Source organism: Actinia tenebrosa, unplaced genomic scaffold, assembly GCF_029948245.1.
Source record: "Actinia tenebrosa isolate PJP-AT-01 unplaced genomic scaffold, QUT_ActTen_1.0 PGA_scaffold2__45_contigs__length_23673736, whole genome shotgun sequence".
In the NCBI taxonomy this organism is placed as follows: domain Eukaryota; kingdom Metazoa; phylum Cnidaria; class Anthozoa; order Actiniaria; family Actiniidae; genus Actinia; species Actinia tenebrosa.
The window spans coordinates 6,075,993-6,095,368 of record NW_028292579.1 but is presented as its reverse complement, the minus strand read 5'-3'; the positions used below and the strand labels follow the sequence as shown (position 1 = coordinate 6,095,368).

Below are 19,376 nucleotides of genomic sequence, written 5' to 3'. Positions count from 1 at the left end.
AAGCAGTTCTGTAAAAAGACTTTTTCTTACTTTTTCTTCATGAAAAGATATGTTGTTAAGATATGTTGTTGTCATTGAATATTTTTGCTTTATTTTAGCGGTTTTGTGAGCAGTTGAACCCGGAAATACGTCACAACTAAAACGTACTTGGATCAGTTGGTCTTCCTGTGCTTTCATCATTTGGAAGGGTTGATCAAACAAGATGGCAGACACAGATTTGAAGTCCCCCTCGGTTAAAGAACCAGAAAACATTCACGATTTGACTGGATTCGTATCTTTTTAACTTTTAACGATAGATACTCCTTTACCTTACCTTAGATAAAGCCTTGGTTAGGTTTTTGATTATTTTATAGGGCACACTTTATCAGATTTACTAAACAACTTTTCGGTGGAATTCAAATTCTCACGAAAGTAAAAAACTGAAGTCGATGTCAAACTTCATTCTAATAACAACATTTTGTATTGTTTCTCTTAACTGTTTTACTAAAACATAGGTCCAGACTTTGCTTACTCAAATGGTAAGTCTCTCTTCGTAGAACAGAACTTTTAATTTGTATTTCCGAAGAAGGAATTTCACATATTCAGAATTAAATACTGATGAGTTTCTTTTTGAATGCTGATAATTTCTTTTTGAATTTTGTTTACAGCAAGACAAGTTCCAGAACATGTCGGATCAGATCATTACAAGAAATATCCTTTTATGATCTTTAGATCTAGCTTAGTTTTCAGAACTCATTTTTAGGCGATTATAGATGCCATTTTTGTGTTTCATAAATTGAAACATGTAACCGTTTAGCGTCTATTGAACTGTTTATTTACATTGTATGTCAAAAGGACGCTGTAAATAAATTTGAAATCCAAAGCTGTCATTCGAAAATCTTGAAATTCTGTTCAAGATGAGTCGATTAAAGGACATCACATGAAATCTAACGGATCTTCCTAGGGGATTTAGCTAATGAGGTATGGTAGTTTTTAGTAGAGCAATATTTCAGGAAGTAGGTGGTGAAGTGCTTATGTGAGCAAGAATTTTCCAAAGGTAGACGTCATGTTGGGTGTTTTGTACTTGGAAAAATTTTTTTTTCAAATGACAACAAAATATAGAAAAAAACAGAATTCAATCAAAAAGCATTAGTAAACTCATTAGTAAACTTTTTGGTGAGTGATGAAAAATGGCAACAAAATATAGATAAATTGAAAGAAGAGAAAATTTAGTTCAAACATAAAAGGCAATCATGAATAGATAAGACATTAAAGCCTTGAATTTGCTTTCTTGATAATAGTTAGTTATAGACCTGCTTGGATTGTTGTTGAAATTGTGTGTTGCATGCTAATTGTTTTAACATACATTTGGTGCAGGTATTTGTGATGTGGTAATAGTGTTCTCTAAGTAATAACAAATGCTGCCTTTCACAGTTCCCTGCACCATCTTGAAAAGAAGATGTGCCTTTGCAAATCTCCACACAAGTTCACAGCAATCCTGAAACACTTGTCTTTACTGAGTCTGTAGGGAAAAGTGGGACTGCTCACAGTCTAATCAAAGTGAGATGAATGCGTGAGCTTGCAATGATAGAGACCTTTTTTAACACCTTGGACAATTATTCACGTCTCTATCATTGCAAGCTCACTTCGACGCAAAGGCGCAGCTACCTTTCAAGATGGTGCCAAGAACTTTGAAGGGGACTATTGTTGTATAGTATGAATTTTCTGTAAATGCTCCAAGTATTTTATAGACAACAGAGCTAAACTTCTGTAAACTACACTGCATATGCATGATTTAGTACTGCATAAAATCTTAGGTTTACTAATTTTCCTTAACATTTTTTACTTGATGAAATGAGCAATCGCATTGATGAACTTGAGAAGAACATTGGGGACCTGATGACCCAAGCTGGAGTAGATGAACCAGAAAAGTGATCCAATAATTATGTTCTAGACTGTACTTTGTATAGCTGTAAAGTCATATTTTTTAACTTTGCTATGATGTACAATAGATACCATCTTGTGTGAATACATGCATTATTATAACCAACTTTTTAACAAATGCTCATGTCAGACTATTCTATTTCTTGCTGATTTGATTAAGCATATTATGATCTCACAAAATTTAGTATCTTATTGCTGGCCTTTGTACAAGTAATGTTCTTTTCATCCAGTTGAAATATTAAGTTCTTAAAACTTTGTATTTATAACGAAATCAAAATTAATAAAAAAACAAAAATATTCCTGTAATCTGTTTGCAAGCTTCAACTCTAGCTACTATATATAAGCTATATATAATATAACTACACTTATAGTACACTCAACAAAATTACTTGACTCTGATTGGTCGAGAGGAGTACAATTATAGCGTTAATTGTACTCCGTAGGAGTACCGAATTAAGTCGCTATGGCAACACGGACAAAACAATGTCAAAACAATTATTTTCTATCATTTTGTACTTAGAAAACATATAAATAAAATTTTAAGCCATAAGAACTAATATTTTTTATGCATTTCAGTTGCGTGATGAGCTGAAAATCGGCCGCCAAATAGACAAAGATGAACGGCGTCGCTTCGCATTTTTTACTGAAATTTTGTGGAGTGAACTATAAACAAAAAATCGCACAATTCAAAACATTACTCGTGTCTATTAATTTCCAAATTGTACTCGAGATCGTGCGATTTCCTATACTAATTACAATACAATTATGAAATTACAATTATTATTCATCAAAGGCACAGTGAATTTTGCAGAGATCAAACTAAATACTAGGGTAGCAGGGGTGTCATAGCAGGGAGAACACTTGCCTCTTACCAGACTTGGTGTCATGTGAATTGAGTTCGTGGTTGATTCTCTCCATTGCTTCAAGGGTTTTTCTCTGGGTACTCTGGTTTTCTTCCCTAAATTCCAAAAATTAATATTGATATTCTTGGTAGGATTAACCTCATATCTCCTTTTGCACTATAGAGAATAAATTGGACATTAGTTTATGATAAGCACGCCATCTTTGTAGGCTCTGGAGTTGGTGTACATTAAGCTGTATTTGCCACTTTCCACAAATCAGTTCATTGGTCAAAAATCATTCAACTGACGCTGCAGAGTAATCCCTTTAAACTACCTTGCAGTCTTGAGTGATTCGATCTATGGCAAGTAGTAAATTTTCTAAGGCAGATTTAGGGGGGGTTCATTGGGTGCAAATGAACCCCCCCCACCAGCTGGTACCTTGGATTTTTTATATTTTTTTAAATAAATAAATAGAAGTATGGTAGGTTTGCTTTTTGAAAATTAGCACCTTCGCCCACAATAATCGGGCCTGGAAGGCCAGATTGGTATACCTCTATTCTTTTTGGCGCGCGGGCCTGAATTTTTTTGGTGATTAACAAGAGCTGGGACCTCTTGTCTATGTTTGCCCCTTGTCATGCTTGCCTTTTCCCATTAGTTTTCATTTTCTTTACCTTGCTGTTTTCATATTTGTAATGGTAGGCTGAGGGAGACTTCTGAATAAATAAATTAAATTAATAAATTCTTATGATTCATAGACCCCCATCCCCCTGAAAAAAATGATAAATGGTCCCCTTTATTTGATAACCCTGGGATGCAAAGGCTTTTTAGATTCAGTGCTTCTTGGTCATAGATTTAGTTATCACAAGATAACGAAAACTAAGACCAAGAAGCACTAGAGCAGTAGAGCATCTGGAACTCATGTCATTATTTGATTTAAATAATAATAATTAAAAACATACACACACTTAAAAGGTTTCAAAAAATTTATTCCAGAGCTAAAAATATGTATTGGACTAAATGCTTCATTTTTGAGGGTTTGAAACAGTGGAAAATTCAGGAATTACAACCTGAAAAAAGCCCTGAAGTGATCAGGGTTTTGAGTATATTCAATGAAAGTGCAATGCTCTACCAATATTATAATCTATGTATTATTTTCACTGAAGAGATAACTAGCTAAAAACTATTGTGAGCTGCGTCAGTGTTTCTAAGGAAACAGTAATGATAAAAAGGTAAATCATACACCGTGAAAAGATGAAAAAACTTACTGACGTTTTGAACGCTAGTCCTTTGTCAGAGTACTCCGACGAAGGACTAGTGCCCGAAACGTCGGAAATGTCAGTTTCATCTTTTTACGGTGTATAATTTACCTTTTTATCATTATTATTTTCACTAGTAGTTACAAACTATTTTTCAAGCCTGTGTTTACATTTTCCAGTGTTTGTGTTTTATTGTCTGAGAAAATAGTTTTTTTGTATTTTTTCTTTCTAAGATTTCAATTTTGATCATGCTTGCCATACAAAAACCTGCTAAATATTCAAGATTTCAAAGATGTTGTGCCCCATTTTTCTTACACCTTAATAATAATTTCTAAATCACAATAATTATTTAATCAATTTAGTTTATTGGCTCATTACATGATAATATTATATATAACAGGATTTCCTTGTGTAGATAAACTAGTTGATTTCCTGGTTTATTGTTTTCTGAAAATGTAAACAAAAATACATGATCAATAATACGCTCTTGTATAGTGTGGAAATGCTGAAGCTGATTTAAAGCCAAGGAATGTATAGAGGAATAGTCATGTGGGACTATGTAATATATACAGTACGAGTAGCGATGTTGTATCCGATATGCAAACTCTTGGTTACACCTCGATTTGCATGTCGGATACAACACGGACATGAATACTGTATATTGCTTATCAAACGTCTAGGTTAGTTCCTTTGTGTTTCACTAAAATTTTCAAGATAAAAGTGAAACTGCTCAGGAAAATGCAACTTAAAGTTTATGCAAATGAACATGATTCTGTATCAGATTTACAACACTCTTTACAGTTGTGATTTATGTCATGTTTTCCTCATGAATTATTAATGAGTTTGATAATGCAATTTACAGCGCCATATATTTATCACCTTGCATGATATCATATTTAGCATGTGCTAACTTGGAAGGTAGTCATGCCTTAGCATCAAAGCGAGAAAAACGGTGAGTTTGAAAAGACAAAAGTTTTTTTTAACACCTTGGACAATTTTTATTATTCACATGTCTCTATCATTGCAAGATCACATTTTGTCTCTCTGATGCAAAGGCACGGCTACCTTTCAAGATAACAGCAGGAACTGTGAAGGGGACTGTTGTCACTATCCATACCTAGGCTTCCTGTAGGCTTCTAACATAATAGTCATGGAAGTACATCATGATGGCTAAAGGCTGGCCCAAGATGATCGATAGCCACACAACTACATTTCCATAGTTTGGATTTTTAATAAATTTCTTAATGAAGACTGCCATTGGAAGCTGAAGAAAGGAATAATAAATATCAAATCTCCTTGAAATTAAACCACTTGGCATAAATATTTAAAACTGTTACACTGTATTTGCTGAAGGTGAAGTGAATATTAACCTAGACACAACTAAGTCTTCAAGCAGTGAGGTAAATATTCACTGATATCTCCGATATTCACTGAGCCCTGAGTCGAATAATTGTTTTAGTATATTTAAAACAAGTGAATTTGTATATGTAATAGGACTCCATGCTGTCCAATTAAGAAATAATTGGACAAGGAAAATTCCGAGGACTGACAAAATTGGATGAGGCCTTAGGCCAAGTCCCATTTGGCAGTCAGAGGAATTTTTCAAGTCTAATTATTTCTTGATTGGGGAGCATGAAATCCCATTAACTATTAATTATATAGCTGCCTAATTAATCCCATATCAAAAAGACCTGTCCAATTAAGAAAATAATTGGACAGTTACTTATATGGGATTAATGAGAAGCTGTATAATTAAATATATAACAGAGAAAATATTTCGTTTTGTTAATGAAACGGCTAATTGCGTTTATCAAAAATGCCTTCACTGTAGGTGAAAATAACGACATAAGACATTAATTCAACTTCACAAACTCAAGTAGAAATATATATTGGTATAGCTTTATTATTGTTTCTCTGGAGCCTCAACTCAAAATGTTTTACACTCGACCACTCAACCAGAATATTGAAAGTTGCTGTAATCTTTCCAAGAGTATAATATTTTCTAATTTGTAATTACCCATTTGCTCCACTCTTTTTTAATATAAGGTACACATAAATTTAAATTGAACTACTGTCATACCTGTCCTATCATAGCCATGAATGACCATAACCTGGCCATCCTCAGGGGAACACTAACAAGGTACTGTAGGATATCAAAACAAAGAAATATATAAAACATTTTTTCCATTTTTGATACTCTGATCTAAACATGAGGGATGCTGAGAGAACGTGAGAGAAGAATATGAAACCATGATGCGAAGTGGTTTCTGCTTCTCAAGTGTTTTCTCTCATCATCCCAATTGCTGCAAATCAATGTGGTGTCATATTAGAATTGCAAACATATTCACAGCTATGACACAGAGTTTCTTCATGTTTATTAATGAGTGAATAAATAAAATTACAAACCTCATGAAAGAATGCCGAAAGCATAAATACTGCCACCTGCGCTTGAAGCTTGGAGTATCCCCTTCTTATCATGGGTTTATAGAGATGTCTGGAACAAAATAATGAAAATGGAAAATGAATAAATCAATAAATCAATGAATAATAAAACAAATGGATAAGAGAAAGAGTGAAGGAATGAACAACCCACCCCAAAGAGGAATTTGGAATTTCTGAAGAGTAGGGGGGTCAGAGAAAGAACAAAAATTACAGAGTTTGTATGGAAGAAAATTGGAATTTCCAGGGGGTAGGGGGGTGTCTTAAAAAATTCCTCCATGAGGGGGATATGGATAATTTTAGGAACTGCACAATAGATGGATATGCAAAATGAAAAAATAGATGAATTTGTTACCTTACAGCCCATCGATGAGCTGGAATATTCCAGTTCTGCCAAAAATACTCAACAGTGGAAGAGTTCCTGCAAGAATATGAAAATATTGACTTCTACCTAGGCTCCCAAGGTCACAAGGAAGCACGGGTGGCGTGCGCTGCTAATGCGCCACCTCTCACCAATGCGGCCCGAGTTCGAGTCCTGCCGATCTTGATGTCGTATGTGAGTAGAGTTGTTTGTTGGTTCTCTCCTGTACTTTAAGGGTTTTTTTCCGGGTTCTCTGGTTTTCCTCCCTCCTCAAAAATCAACTCCTAAATTCTAATTCGATCTTTGAGCTTTCACTTAGTTTGGAGCCTAGCTCTGTTGTGATTGTCCCACGCTGTGATACGACAGTGAAAAGCTTTGTAGATATACTCATTAAAAGTTTATCGAGGGCAACATACCACCAATCTCTATAGAAACAGCGATCTCCAAATCGCAATAATTCACCAGTGATGTTGAGATATGTATGGAAAAAACAGTAGAAGAACAATAGCCACAGAAAGTGATTAGGAATCTGAAATAAATAAAAAAGAACAATATTAATTAAATAAAGACATTTACTAGCTATTACCATGTCAAACGTTTGCCTTTGTCACTTATTTACTTACTGCTAGCTTCATTATACGCTCTGCAGCTCTTGCAATGTCCATCTCCTATGGTATGAAAGAAAGTAATTTAAGCAAAAAAACTAATACAATATTATTAAAAACCAAAGCTACGTGCAGCTACAATAGGAAAGAAAACAGTAGAGGTAGTGAGCTGAAATCCCCAAAATTCCCAGTCAGTAGAGAGAATGATAAGTTGTGTGTTGATAAATCTTTGGTAATCTCTGCTACATGGAGTGATGCTTACATGATCTTGCCGCACCTGGTTGTTTCACACAATTAAGGTGGCTCGATACAATAATTTTGAAGCGCAACCCCTCTACTTGTATTGCAAACTGCATGGCACTAGATATACCTTGGCCAAATATAAGTTTCAATCAAGTCGCGTATCAAAATTATTGTATCTAGCCACCTTAATTGCCTTTTTGCACAAGACATGTTACACAAAATTAACGAAATTTAATCTTAAATTGGCTAGGGGAGTGGACGTTTGTTCCACCTGGCACAAAGCAGATATGTAAAGATGAAGTGAATCAGAAATGGAAACATACATCTACCAATTGAGAGAGGTGAAGAGTTGCATTTGTTACCTGTATTGGCTTCAGAGAGTTCTTAACAGATGGTACCATCCACTAATGAAAGGGAAAAACAAAATTTACCATTAGATATAATCATAAGCTAAGGTTCTTGATCGTATTAAATAAGAGAACTGGCCATTCAACCCGCTTATCATAAAGTGATGTTTTTAAAACAATAAAATTCAATAGAAAGTTCTTGAGGATTTTCTGGGTCCTTGATTCACCCCATTAAGCCACCATTTCTAAAACTATACCAGTACAGTAAACACCCATATAAAAGAACCTGCAGATTAAACTCCTCCAGGCTGAAATTTGACCAAGAAAGCACGTCCAAATAATAATAATAACCCTGCCTTTAGCCTGACAAATGAAGCAGGTTCTTATACAAAAGTTACTAAAGATTAAAAAAGCACTGGTGTAGACCCAAGAACTTGTGCTGGACTATTAGAAACACAGAGCAGAGTACAAAAAGCCAATCCATGAAGCATAAATTATATTGTTTTACATTATTGCTCAATTATTATTAGCCCTCTCAGGGTCAATAATTGTCAAATTAAAATAAATGAATATTAAGTACAGTTGATCAGTAATAATTTTAAGGAACTTTTTATGAACCAGGGCTAGCCTGAGAAAAAAGGCATCCTTACTTTTGCGAGGGGAGAGGGGAGAAAAGGGAAGTCTGTTTTCTCAGACAATCAGAACCCCACAGGCTAACTTCTCACTACTTATCCTAAATGTAAGAACCTATTAAGCTCGTGACAGAAAATCACAGGTTCTTTTATGTGGAAGTTTACTGTATTAGACATGCACTGTTCATGCAAATTAAATACCTGTTGAACGACTGCACCCATCAAACTTAAAAGAAAAAGCTAAAAAGAAAAAAAAAAAAGTTAATACCTTGGAAGTAGTGTTTTATACTCTCAAGATATCATCGCCTCAGGATGCCCATATATCTCTCCACTCCCCCAACCCAACACCTACCCCCACACTCTCCAGGTTTAGCTTACCAGTTCTAGGACTCTTCTCATCAGAAACCTCTTTCGTATTTTTGGTACTCTTGGGAAATTTAGTTCATAGCATAAAGTTGGTGCACAAACGAAGTAATACAGATCTTAAATGGAAAATTATAAAATCCTTCAGTAAATATTTACCTAGTAAACAAACACGCCCTAAAACACATACATGTAAAACTATTCTTTATAGAAAATTGGATAACTTTTCATAGATTCTTAAAGAAAATGTATGCAGTGGTTTATGGACTTGACTGAAATACCCAGGTTAGACTTGCTACAAGTTGTCCACTCTTTTCCCCTCTCCGTACATAGAAGGAGAATTTGGTGAGCATGAAGAACAAGCATTTTAGGAGCAACGAAGTCATGAGTAGACGATTTGTTTTTCTTACAGGGATTCCATTCCCTTTTCCTGCCAAAAATGTTGCCATTGCCTATTTTTTGATAATGCTTATTCACGGTTGAAAAGACCTGTCAGTAAATAAATATGGTGAAATGAAAAGTCCTCAGTCCCACCAGTAAAAAAAGGGACAGAGGACTTAATTAAAAAGTCTATACCCAGGCCGAATGGCCCTTCTGAGCGATGACCTGTGAGTTAACCAAGTTACTAATGGGTGCAGTACAACAAGTATTACACTTTACCTGGTTGGGTGAGGTTATCAGGGTACTTTGTTTTAGCTTCCATCTTTGCATTTGTTGTGGTTTCTGCAGACAAAGAAACATTTAGAGCCTTACAAGCTGTTCATGGACTTAAAAGTTGGACAGCAGATTTTTGACTGGCAGGTAATGCAGGGACAGTGGAGAGGGAGTGACTGCAACAGGAAGGCTAATATCAACTACATTATCAAATCCCTGCTTCCTCCCACAGTTTTAGTCTTATGCATAAACTAGCCTTTTATTGTTTGATTACAAAAGGTAAATTAAATAAAGCTACTTTAGAGGGTGCTCCACAGTTAGTCCTTATGAAGATGGTTTAACTGAACTGATCTTGTGAAAGGGAAGTGGGAGTAGGCCAAAATACTGTCGACCCAGCATGTCTTATCATTGCAAACAGTTGATCTGAGAGAAAAATTTTAGCCATCAGAATCAAGAAAATTTGAAACCTGAGAGTGTCTTTTTTTCTCTGGAAAACAATGGATTTCCAGGCCACCAAAGGGCCAAAAGAGAGTTGCTGATAAGTGCTTGATAACAGTGACACAATAATCAATGTTTTAATATTTTAATTGCAATAATGGCAGGCATATTTCACTTTTTGCTGGCCAAATTTTGCAGGCTTCATGACACCCCGAAATTTTTCAGCGATGTCATCTCTACGTCACTATTTCAGATCAGGCTGGGGAAACGTTTGAATACTGTACATACTGGTGCATGGTCTTCATAGAGTGGATCAACTCTACAGTGTATGTATTGTTGGCATTACTAACCTTCTTTCACTAATCCTAATCTGTGCCACTTGTTGACATTGATGTAACTGATTGTCTTTAACCAAAGCATAGAATAACAAAGTAGGGTAATGTTTGCAGCCCCTGTAAATGAAAAATAATAATTGAATACCATAAAGAGGCTTTGCACCATCACATGATGGCAGCCATGACAGGAGACACAACAATAGAGTCTTTTTCTGCTGGAAAACTGAATTCCTTCACATGTAAATGAAATTCCGCTGTCATGGCTGCCATCATGTAATGGTGCAAAGCTTCTACACACCGGGTCAAAGATTAAAGAATAGACAGAAATACTCAAGACAGAATTCATTAGCAGAAAGCGAAGAGCTAAGAGCATTGGAAACGCAAAAGTGAAGAAGAGCTTAACATAATCACTATCGGAAATCTTCTATCATCATTATAAATAGATACTTACATAAGGGAGGTTGGTAAAGCAAAACCACCGTAGGAGGAACAGTTAGGATTAAAAACAGGTTGAAAATATGAAAACATAAGCCTGTTTTCTCTGATAGATTACCCTGGAATATGAAAGAAAATTTAAATGTCAAACAGTCTTCTGGCATGATCAGGGTCATATAGTACTCATGTTTTGTTTTATTTCATTTGAGTGGACTGCAACATATATAATCTTATAAATTATAAATAGAAAGTGAAGTTAAAAATTGGATTCAGAAAACTATTTGTACCCCTCTCCCCCTGTTTTTAATTTGCTATATTAAGAAAAAAACCGTCGTAGTTTTTTATGCTGGGAGCAATTTTAGAATACCCTGCAAATGATACACAGTTGTCGGAACTCTTCGTAGAATGACGCAATAGAAGTCATGGTTATTAAGTATGTGCATATGATTTGCGGGGTAGTCTAAAATTGTACCTTATGCTTTCTTTCATCTTTTTACAAAGTTTGCAGCACCTGTACAAATGGCATAAGCAACCATGTGCAGATGGCATCAGGAACCATGTGCAGATGGCATCAACAACCTTGTTCAGAGAGCATGAGCAACCATGTGCAGACGGCATCAGCAATCTTGCTATCAGAACGCGTACACTATCTAAGGTATATGATAAACGAAAACAGTTTATGTACCTTAGCAAGTAAATTCTCAATGAAAAAGGTGAACTGGATGAAGATATTTGAACCTGAAAAGGAGATAAAATAAAGTTGGTTTAATGTGCAGCATTTTTGATTTTATGATCAGCTGCCGACAAATGCTAGCTGTCATTAGTAAAAATATTAGACTCTTTTATTATATTTAGTAACTACAATTGTTTAATTTCAGATTATTCCCCCACTATTTTGTAAATTAGCTTTCCTGGTTATTTAACTACAGAAAGATCATAAATTGGTCCTGAAAAACCCTTTTAGGATAAATTAATAAAGTATTGTATTGTATCTCTATATATACTTAATTACTCTAGTTGGATATAAAAGAGCATATAAGACACATTAATTGGAAAAACAGTACTGTTCAAATTTTGAAACAAAGTACTTACAGACTATAAGACAAACTGAAGGCCATCTGTAAGGATCCTGTAGAAAAATGGTAACTGCCTCTAGGGGATCAATCAAGAGACCATACCTAATAGATAATGATTAACAAAAATAAATAACATAATAATAGGGTCCTTTGCATATGACTGCAAAGTCTGTTAGACTTTTGATTGGCAGATTTTTTCTTGCACAAAATGTGATTGGTCTGGCAGTACTGTGACCTTGGCATGACCGTATCCATATATGTTCATGCCAAGTTTCCGCTATTTTATATTTTATTTATTTATTTATTTTGCTTTGCCATTCAAACACTCACACATGAACCCACTCACACATACACACACACACACGAGAGAATAATTACATAAATACATACATGATGGCTGGGAAACCACTACAGCATGTGCCAATTACAGTGGTCCCTCACATATTAACATTAAGGTTCATTTGAAGCAAAGTTATTTTGTCCTTTTTTTTTCATATGAAATTACCAATTTGATTGGATGGAGATTTTAAAATTCTTGTACTTTCCACAGTAATATAATTGCAACAACAGCAATAATCAAAAATTCCAACGAGATTCAAAATACGAAAACAAGCCAGCCATGTTGGTGGTATTAAACCAAAATGGCCGCGATGACGTAATAGGTACACATATGCATCACAAATAATAGTATTATAATAGGTCTAAATCTTGTATTAATTGTACAACAATAGGCTGTCCAACTGAAAACTTACTTTAAGACGTTATCTAAAGCAACACGGAAATTGGATAAAACCTAAATAAAAGATAAAGAAACCAATTAAGAAGTGCGCTAGAAACTAACTTGTCACAGTCACGAAAACAAACATGGAGTCCCGATCGAGGTATAACACAAACCAAGACCTACCAAAAGGACAAGACATAAGTTAAGAATCCCTCTATAATTATCAAAACCACTTGTCGAGCTAAGAAGGGAGGCCTCTTCAGTATGGATTCTGGAAAAGTAACAAAGAAAACCAGGTGTTTTTAGTTATGATTTGAGTGACCTCTTGCAATAGAGATTGATGCTTGCTTCCATATTTGTTGTTCCTACCTCTTTCCATAATCATTCCCTTTGCCATTGGAGCTTTTGTCCTTGCTCATAGACTTTCGCACAGGCCTTTGTCTAGGTGTATTGTTAGTTGTTGAGCTCATTTTGGCCTTTCGTTTTCTCCAAGAAGCAGAATTTGAAAGCTTTTAATCTGGCTTTTTACTAGTAATAATTTTAGATTTATGCGCCTGCTTATGATCACGTGGACGTCTATCGATCATTCTAGACGATTCTAGACTACTACCGAGCATTCTCGTACCCAGACCCTACTCATCGCGTAGGGGGCAGGTAGGGAAAAGATTAAAACTGGCTTAATCCAAAATCTATCGACACTGGGCGAAAGAGGTAATACTTTTTAAAAGTCAGCTAAAAATATAGTTACTTAATTTCACATTTTCACGATTTTATTAAGGTTTTTAAGAATCGCCATACATTTTCGTATCAGTAATGACACCACAGAAATCTAGCTTGGGCTGCCTGTGGTTGTGTTGTTGTCAGTGCGAAACGATGGAATATTTCTTGCTCTCCCACCCACCTCTCATAACTTTGAAGGAGTGAGTGTAAGGCATGGTAAGTATCTCCACCTCATTAGATGTGACGGGCGGGCGGTTGCGGGCGGTGGTTGCCATGGTCACCTCTGCAAACGGGCTGTTTTAATAGACCACCCCTCGTACCCTGGCACTCAAACCAAACTTATATGTCTTTACGATAAATTTTAATTAGGATTGCATTTGACGTTGACTGATCCACTCCATCCTCCCTATCCTCATAAACTCCTCGGCTGAGGATCCTGGGAGTTTTATGTGAGTGGAACTAAAGGGGGTCAGAGAAACGGTTGGAAGTCTCGAAGGGATGAGGGAGGGGAGAGTGAGTTGTCAAAAAATACACTGGAAAGGCACAGTTGGGGTCAGACCATAAAATAGAACGGCTTCAAATACCTGGAGGAGCAGAAAATGTGAAATATTGGCCAATATACAACAGCAAAAGTATCGGACATAAATAGGGGGATATATCTAGTCATTTTTGAAATGATGGATTTTTCCGTAATAAATTTTGTCAATATTTGATCTCATTTCAAACCCGCTAGACAATCTGTCACCACTATTCGTAATTTGTTTCCCAGTCTTGTCTGCTATTTCAAATATACTGTATATTCTATATATACATATATATATGTCCAATATAAATGAAATTGATGAAGTACTGTTTCTGCTTGAAGCGGTTTCCATAGTCTGGTCATGTCAATTAAGAAACAATCGATAATGCAGGGATTTATATTCTCATTTCTATTCACGAACGATCAGTATTTTTGTCATTTTTATAGCTATATTCCTAGGCGTTTATGTACTGAAAAACTATCATCTATCATCTAGGATCTTATCTCCTAGCTTCTTCACTAATTTGTATCAACTAACTTCATTTTTCATTCAAAACAGTTCAGAGTTTTATAGTGAATTTTCTGGAAAAACCTTGCTCTTCTTCAGTCATGCATTGTGTGTGGCCAGTACGATAGCAAACCCTTTCTTTGTTTCTTATCTTATCTTTTCATTTTTTCATCTATATATTTTTCATCCTCTCTAGTCTCTTGTTTTCCCCTTTTTAAAAGCTATAATATAGTAGCCCAAATCTAGTCCATATTTCGAGCTGCTAGCCATCGGCCATTAGGTATAGATAATTAAATCAAGTGCATAAAATAAAACGTCTTCAACACACTTGTGTTTTAATGTTTTTTTTTCTGTAATTCCAAAGTGCTTTGATGTCTGATTTGCACCGGCGACTTTGAAGATAATTTTAAGGTAACATTAGATACAAATTCAGCATACTTGACTTTACTTTAGTCAAGAGATTTTCATTAAGAAAGGAAGGCAGCCAACTGAGAGATTTTCATTTAAAAAAGAAGGCTTTAGCTCTAGCCTCTAAGATGGAATAATATTTACTTTGTCCTCAGTACTCAGTTTTTAGTATAACATATATGATTTTTTTTTCTGAGAAGAAAGAATCTATGCCAAAAAATATTGCACTAGATTTTTCATATGCCTCTTGATATTCTTTTTCGGATAAGAGAAATTATATTAGTTAAGACAGTGATGCATAATTTGATCCTATCGCGGCCGCCCGGTGGCAACTTTCAATAGTCATGATAATCCCATTCAGATCGTATCATAGGAAAGACGTGCAGTATAAAGGTCGTTAAATGTTTCCATACTAACTCTTCAGGCTAGCAGATGGAGGGAACCATTTCAATGTCAAACATATTGAACGCTGCACTGCACGCTTTTCTACGTTCGCCCTCGCGTGACATATATTGAATTCTGCTCACATCCGCGCCTTCGCAGCGCCTTCACTACTCCAGTCCGCATTTAACCATTTCCAACTCCTTCCATTTGTTTAATGAATATTCCATTCAGCAAAACGCGCCTTTTCTAAACTCAGATAAGTAAGTAAACCGCATTTTGTACAAAAAATCACCTTGTTCGTCGATTCATATAACGCGAGTAACGAACATTCAATTCTAAAAAGTTAATTTTTTCTCCTTATTTTCATTTTGGCTTATTCTTGGCAGGCAAATATAAATCATTATTCCTGCATTAGTCAAAATAACTAAAGCAATATTAGCTATTATTATATATAAAGAACGAGAAATTATCATTCTTATCTCATATTTTCCTAAACCGTCTTTCCTTGTACATACGCGCGTATTTAGGATTTCCCATGTTGTTTCTGCAATCAGTGCATGTACCGCTTTGAGCTTACAGAAAAATAATCAGTTCAGCACTTCTTATACTAGCCATAAAAAATTAAAAAAATTTTTTTTATGGCCAGTATAAGAGGTGTTGAATAAGCTAATTATTTTTTCTGTAAACTCAAAGCGGTGCATGCACTGATTACAGAAACAATATGGGAAATCCTTAAGACAATACGTAGTTTGTAAATTTGTCCTTTAAATCATTATTTTCTTCTAAATTCTCAATATAAATATAAAGAAAGCATATATTGTATAGAAGTAACATCAAGTTAGCCAAACATTAATTACTGCATGTAGTATAAGTGTAAGTTAAGCCAAATTCAATTGTAAATACCGTTCGTTATTTAAATTTTCTGTTTACAGTCCTTAGGAATAAATATTATTTGACTTGGCAGGTCTTGACAATCCTTTCTGTGAATTATTGTGAGAACTGTAGTAATTCGTGTGGGAGGCGGTTGAGTTTTGATGAATGGGGAATTGCTGTAGGGCCAAACACTGTAAACTGTAATTATTACAATATACAAGGGGGGAAAGGCTATATGCCTGAAGCTGATTGATAATAAGATGCGCATACCAGTTCTATACGACACATCTTGGAATAAAGTATACATATTTTCATGTTTGACTTTAGATAGATTGTTTTATCAACTCGTTTAACATGTCGGAAGTCGTCTGCCAACAGCGTCGGCAGCAGTGTCCCGAAGCAGCTGCATTTTTGAATGACACATGAAAATGACGTTTGTTGATGGCCTCCTTATTATGACCCAATACACAAGCTGTGGTTATTCTCATTATTAGAATCATCATATACATACGCACAATCTAATCTAACTGAGGTTTCGCCGTAAGTCAACCTATTAAATTTGGGATTTTCGCGCGCGACATCAGTGCTACGTACAGTTAAAAGCAGTGCTGCTCGGGGTAGCATGAAATCACTGATAATGTGATGGAAAAGTCTGAACTAGAAGTTTTGCTGGCTTCCGAAAAATGAGAGGAAATAATTTTCTGCCTATTGACTTGGGAAAAAGGCAAAAACAAATCCTTAATCCTAACAAGAATAACCATCGTGTTATTCACTACAGTTACAACCTGATTAACAACATCGGTACCGAGGAAAACCTTGCGAATAAAGACATCAGCGCAAAGCAGAATTCACTTGTCAAAACATACGGTACGAGTACATCTAGTCAGTACGATGTCAGTAGACAAGCAAAACGACAAGGTATACCAGAGCGAAAGTTGAGTTTACCATCGACAAAAAACACGACGCCCCAACAAAATGGCTCAATGCAAGGAACTGGCAAGTCTAAGAAACTAATCGACAGTTCAGCGTCGCCATCATTGCGAGTCAGAAAGACAAGCTTGAATTATTCCAGTCAAACTGGTACAAACCGCCATCAAAAGGCCGAGCAGCGTGATCTTGAAAAGTATAGCTCATATACAAGTCATAGACCAAATCGCTACAGTGATCCTCTTTACGAACAGAGATCGCTTCCCCCTATTCCATACAGAAGCCCGTACTACAGCGAAAGCTCGACCAATGGTGTTTCAATTTCTCCGGATATTTTGGACAGGCCAAAGCTTTCTCAGTTTTCAAAGACTCAGAACAATTTAGTAACTACTGCTGGAACAGTAGCTCGTAAAGATGGGATCTCAGCTGCCGAAAATAAAGACATTATGCAAGGAAAAATGAGAAAGAAAGCAGTTTGTGACAGTACCGACGATTCTTATTATCAAAGACAGTTTTTGCGAGTTTTAAACAAAAGATTTTGAAGTAAATGAAGGGCACGCGCGCTTGGAATAGAATATAAAACTGGTATGCTTGTCAGGTTGTGTTTTTATGTCGTTTCTTGACTCTCTTCAACATCATTTAGATGAACAAATTTTCATTTACGAGCGGATTAGTGCAATGTCATTACATTTTAAATCTGGCTACCCAAGAAAAACGAAAGAACAAAGTACGATATATCCAGTACCATATGATTACTGATTTTTAAGAGATGCAGGGATATATGTTGAAAAGTTGGATGCGAACTCAGTTGATCATGTTAACAATAGCTAATCGATTATTGATCTTAAACGAAAGAAGTCAAATGTAGCGATAGAGGGAAAATATATTCCCAAGAAAGCTGTTTTATCAAAGAATTGTAAAACCGGTTGAAAAATAAGTTGATGGATATCCTGAACAAGTTTTTCCGTTAGCATTTTGAAATGTGATGAAGTATCGCAGGTGTTGCGATTGATTATTAAGTCCAAATTTATTAATTCCGAAGGCTCACATTTGAATACGAAAAAATAAGAAAAGGTTTCTTTATATGAATAAGATCGAGGTGGGAACCGGAAAATAGGAATTCGAAACAAAAAAAAAAAAGAAGATTTAACCAAAAAAGCATTAGACATTTCGGACATGTTTTTGACTTAATTATTAAGGTTTTCCTCGGTCTGAAGAAAATTTCATGTTCCTTCTAAGCTTTAATGAATATCGTGTTTAATGTTCAATAAATATGTCATTTTTATAAATGATGTGAAAATGTGAATATCTGGTTAAAAAAACGCAAGCTTTTCATGCGTTTAGACAAGCAAATCACAAAAAGACGTCCTTTGGAAGCCCATCAGTTGTTTATTTGTTGTTTATTTTCCCTTGGAATCCATTAACATGCTGAAGTGATTCGTTTGTTTTTAGAGCAATGCTGGCGTATAGCTCATTCGGCGTAGCTTCTATTTGATAAGCTAGTCCGTCTTCAAAACGCCTTAAACAGTATCAGAACGAGATTTATACTTAACTAAATATTTTTTCCTGCGCTTGAGAGTCAGTTATAATATATTTTTCCCTTCATTTTTTCCTCCTATTGTTTAGGTGTTATTTGATTAGTTGGGAAAGTTGACGCTAAAAAATTAACGTTCATGAGGGTGAAAAATCCACATAATCTTAATTACCATGTTTATAAGATATTGAAATTTTCTTTTCTTATTATCGAACTTTATCAAAGAAATATCTATTAGAAAAACATCAAAGAACTTAAAGAATACAGGCTTATTATGCATTTAAGATGGAGAATGGATGGATATTTTTCACACCGTGAGATCTGGGGGCAGTGTTTTTGTCAATGGATACAGTATTCTTTTTGTCACAATACAACGGAGAAAAATCCACGTACTGCATCCTAAAATATGCCTAACAAGTCATTTATTATTCAACGGATTTACTTTTTCTTAGAAGAAGCCTTCAAATCACAAAAGCGTTTTTTGTGTGACTTGTTTTCAAAAATCGTTACAAATATCGCAGGAAATTTGTACTCGCTACAGCCTTTTTCCTGCGATAAAGTTCGATGCCCGCATCAACTTAACTTGGATATTTTTTGGCGCACAATATTACAGTAAAAGCTCTAGTTGAGTCATATCAGCCAGTTTATCATACTGATTATGCAGTCTAATACAATATTGATTTCCGAGAAGAGGAACTAGTATTTGTACGAATATTTTTTGACGAGATGGATTACTTGGCAACCAATTGTTTATACATATCAAATTTCTTTGGCAACGTTTACTTCAATGGTTCTTATATACACTGTAGATAGATATTAAAGAAATGAA

General features: G+C 35.3%; 3 protein-coding genes across 3 annotated transcripts; 2 read left to right on the top strand and 1 right to left on the bottom strand.

The window, feature by feature from the left end:
* The first annotated feature begins 149 nt into the window (after positions 1 to 149).
* On the top strand, positions 150 to 2,229 carry LOC116299072 (heat shock factor-binding protein 1). The gene is made up of 4 exons (XM_031707707.2): positions 150 to 271; positions 495 to 518; positions 648 to 690; positions 1,826 to 2,229. The coding sequence occupies exons 1-4, from the start codon at positions 203 to 205 to the stop codon at positions 1,912 to 1,914; spliced, it is 225 nt and encodes a 74-aa protein (XP_031563567.1). The 5' UTR covers positions 150 to 202; the 3' UTR covers positions 1,915 to 2,229.
* Positions 2,230 to 3,730: 1,501 nt separating this feature from the next.
* Positions 3,731 to 13,233, bottom strand: LOC116299071 (diacylglycerol O-acyltransferase 1). Its single transcript, XM_031707706.2, has 18 exons — positions 13,040 to 13,233; positions 12,854 to 12,941; positions 12,702 to 12,742; positions 11,966 to 12,051; positions 11,559 to 11,611; positions 10,890 to 10,992; positions 10,454 to 10,555; positions 9,672 to 9,734; positions 9,027 to 9,130; positions 8,850 to 8,888; positions 8,032 to 8,073; positions 7,445 to 7,489; positions 7,238 to 7,350; positions 6,816 to 6,881; positions 6,428 to 6,515; positions 6,102 to 6,164; positions 5,139 to 5,285; positions 3,731 to 4,468 (listed from the first exon to the last, which is right to left on the bottom strand). The coding sequence occupies exons 1-17, from the start codon at positions 13,138 to 13,140 to the stop codon at positions 5,139 to 5,141; spliced, it is 1,344 nt and encodes a 447-aa protein (XP_031563566.2). The 5' UTR covers positions 13,141 to 13,233; the 3' UTR covers positions 3,731 to 4,468.
* Positions 13,234 to 16,592: 3,359 nt separating this feature from the next.
* On the top strand, positions 16,593 to 18,646 carry LOC148909083 (uncharacterized). Its single transcript, XM_089033608.1, has one exon. It carries the CDS (start codon positions 16,770 to 16,772, stop codon positions 17,553 to 17,555), a length of 786 nt encoding a protein of 261 aa, XP_088889734.1. The 5' UTR covers positions 16,593 to 16,769; the 3' UTR covers positions 17,556 to 18,646.
* Positions 18,647 to 19,376: the final 730 nt, after the last annotated feature.

Coding starts and splice junctions, on each gene's coding strand:
- LOC116299071 (XM_031707706.2), bottom strand. CDS start 13,140: ATGAGCTCAACAACTAACAATACACCTAGACAAAGGCCTGTGCGAAAG. Junction 12,942..13,039: donor GGGAATGATTATGGAAAGAG/GTAGGAACAACA, acceptor TTACTTTTCCAG/AATCCATACTGAAGAGGCCT. Junction 12,052..12,701: donor GCTTTAGATAACGTCTTAAA/GTAAGTTTTCAG, acceptor ATTATCTATTAG/GTATGGTCTCTTGATTGATC.
- LOC116299072 (XM_031707707.2), top strand. CDS start 203: ATGGCAGACACAGATTTGAAGTCCCCCTCGGTTAAAGAACCAGAAAAC. Junction 272..494: donor TTCACGATTTGACTGGATTC/GTATCTTTTTAA, acceptor ACTAAAACATAG/GTCCAGACTTTGCTTACTCA. Junction 519..647: donor AGACTTTGCTTACTCAAATG/GTAAGTCTCTCT, acceptor TTTTGTTTACAG/CAAGACAAGTTCCAGAACAT.
- LOC148909083 (XM_089033608.1), top strand. CDS start 16,770: ATGAGAGGAAATAATTTTCTGCCTATTGACTTGGGAAAAAGGCAAAAA.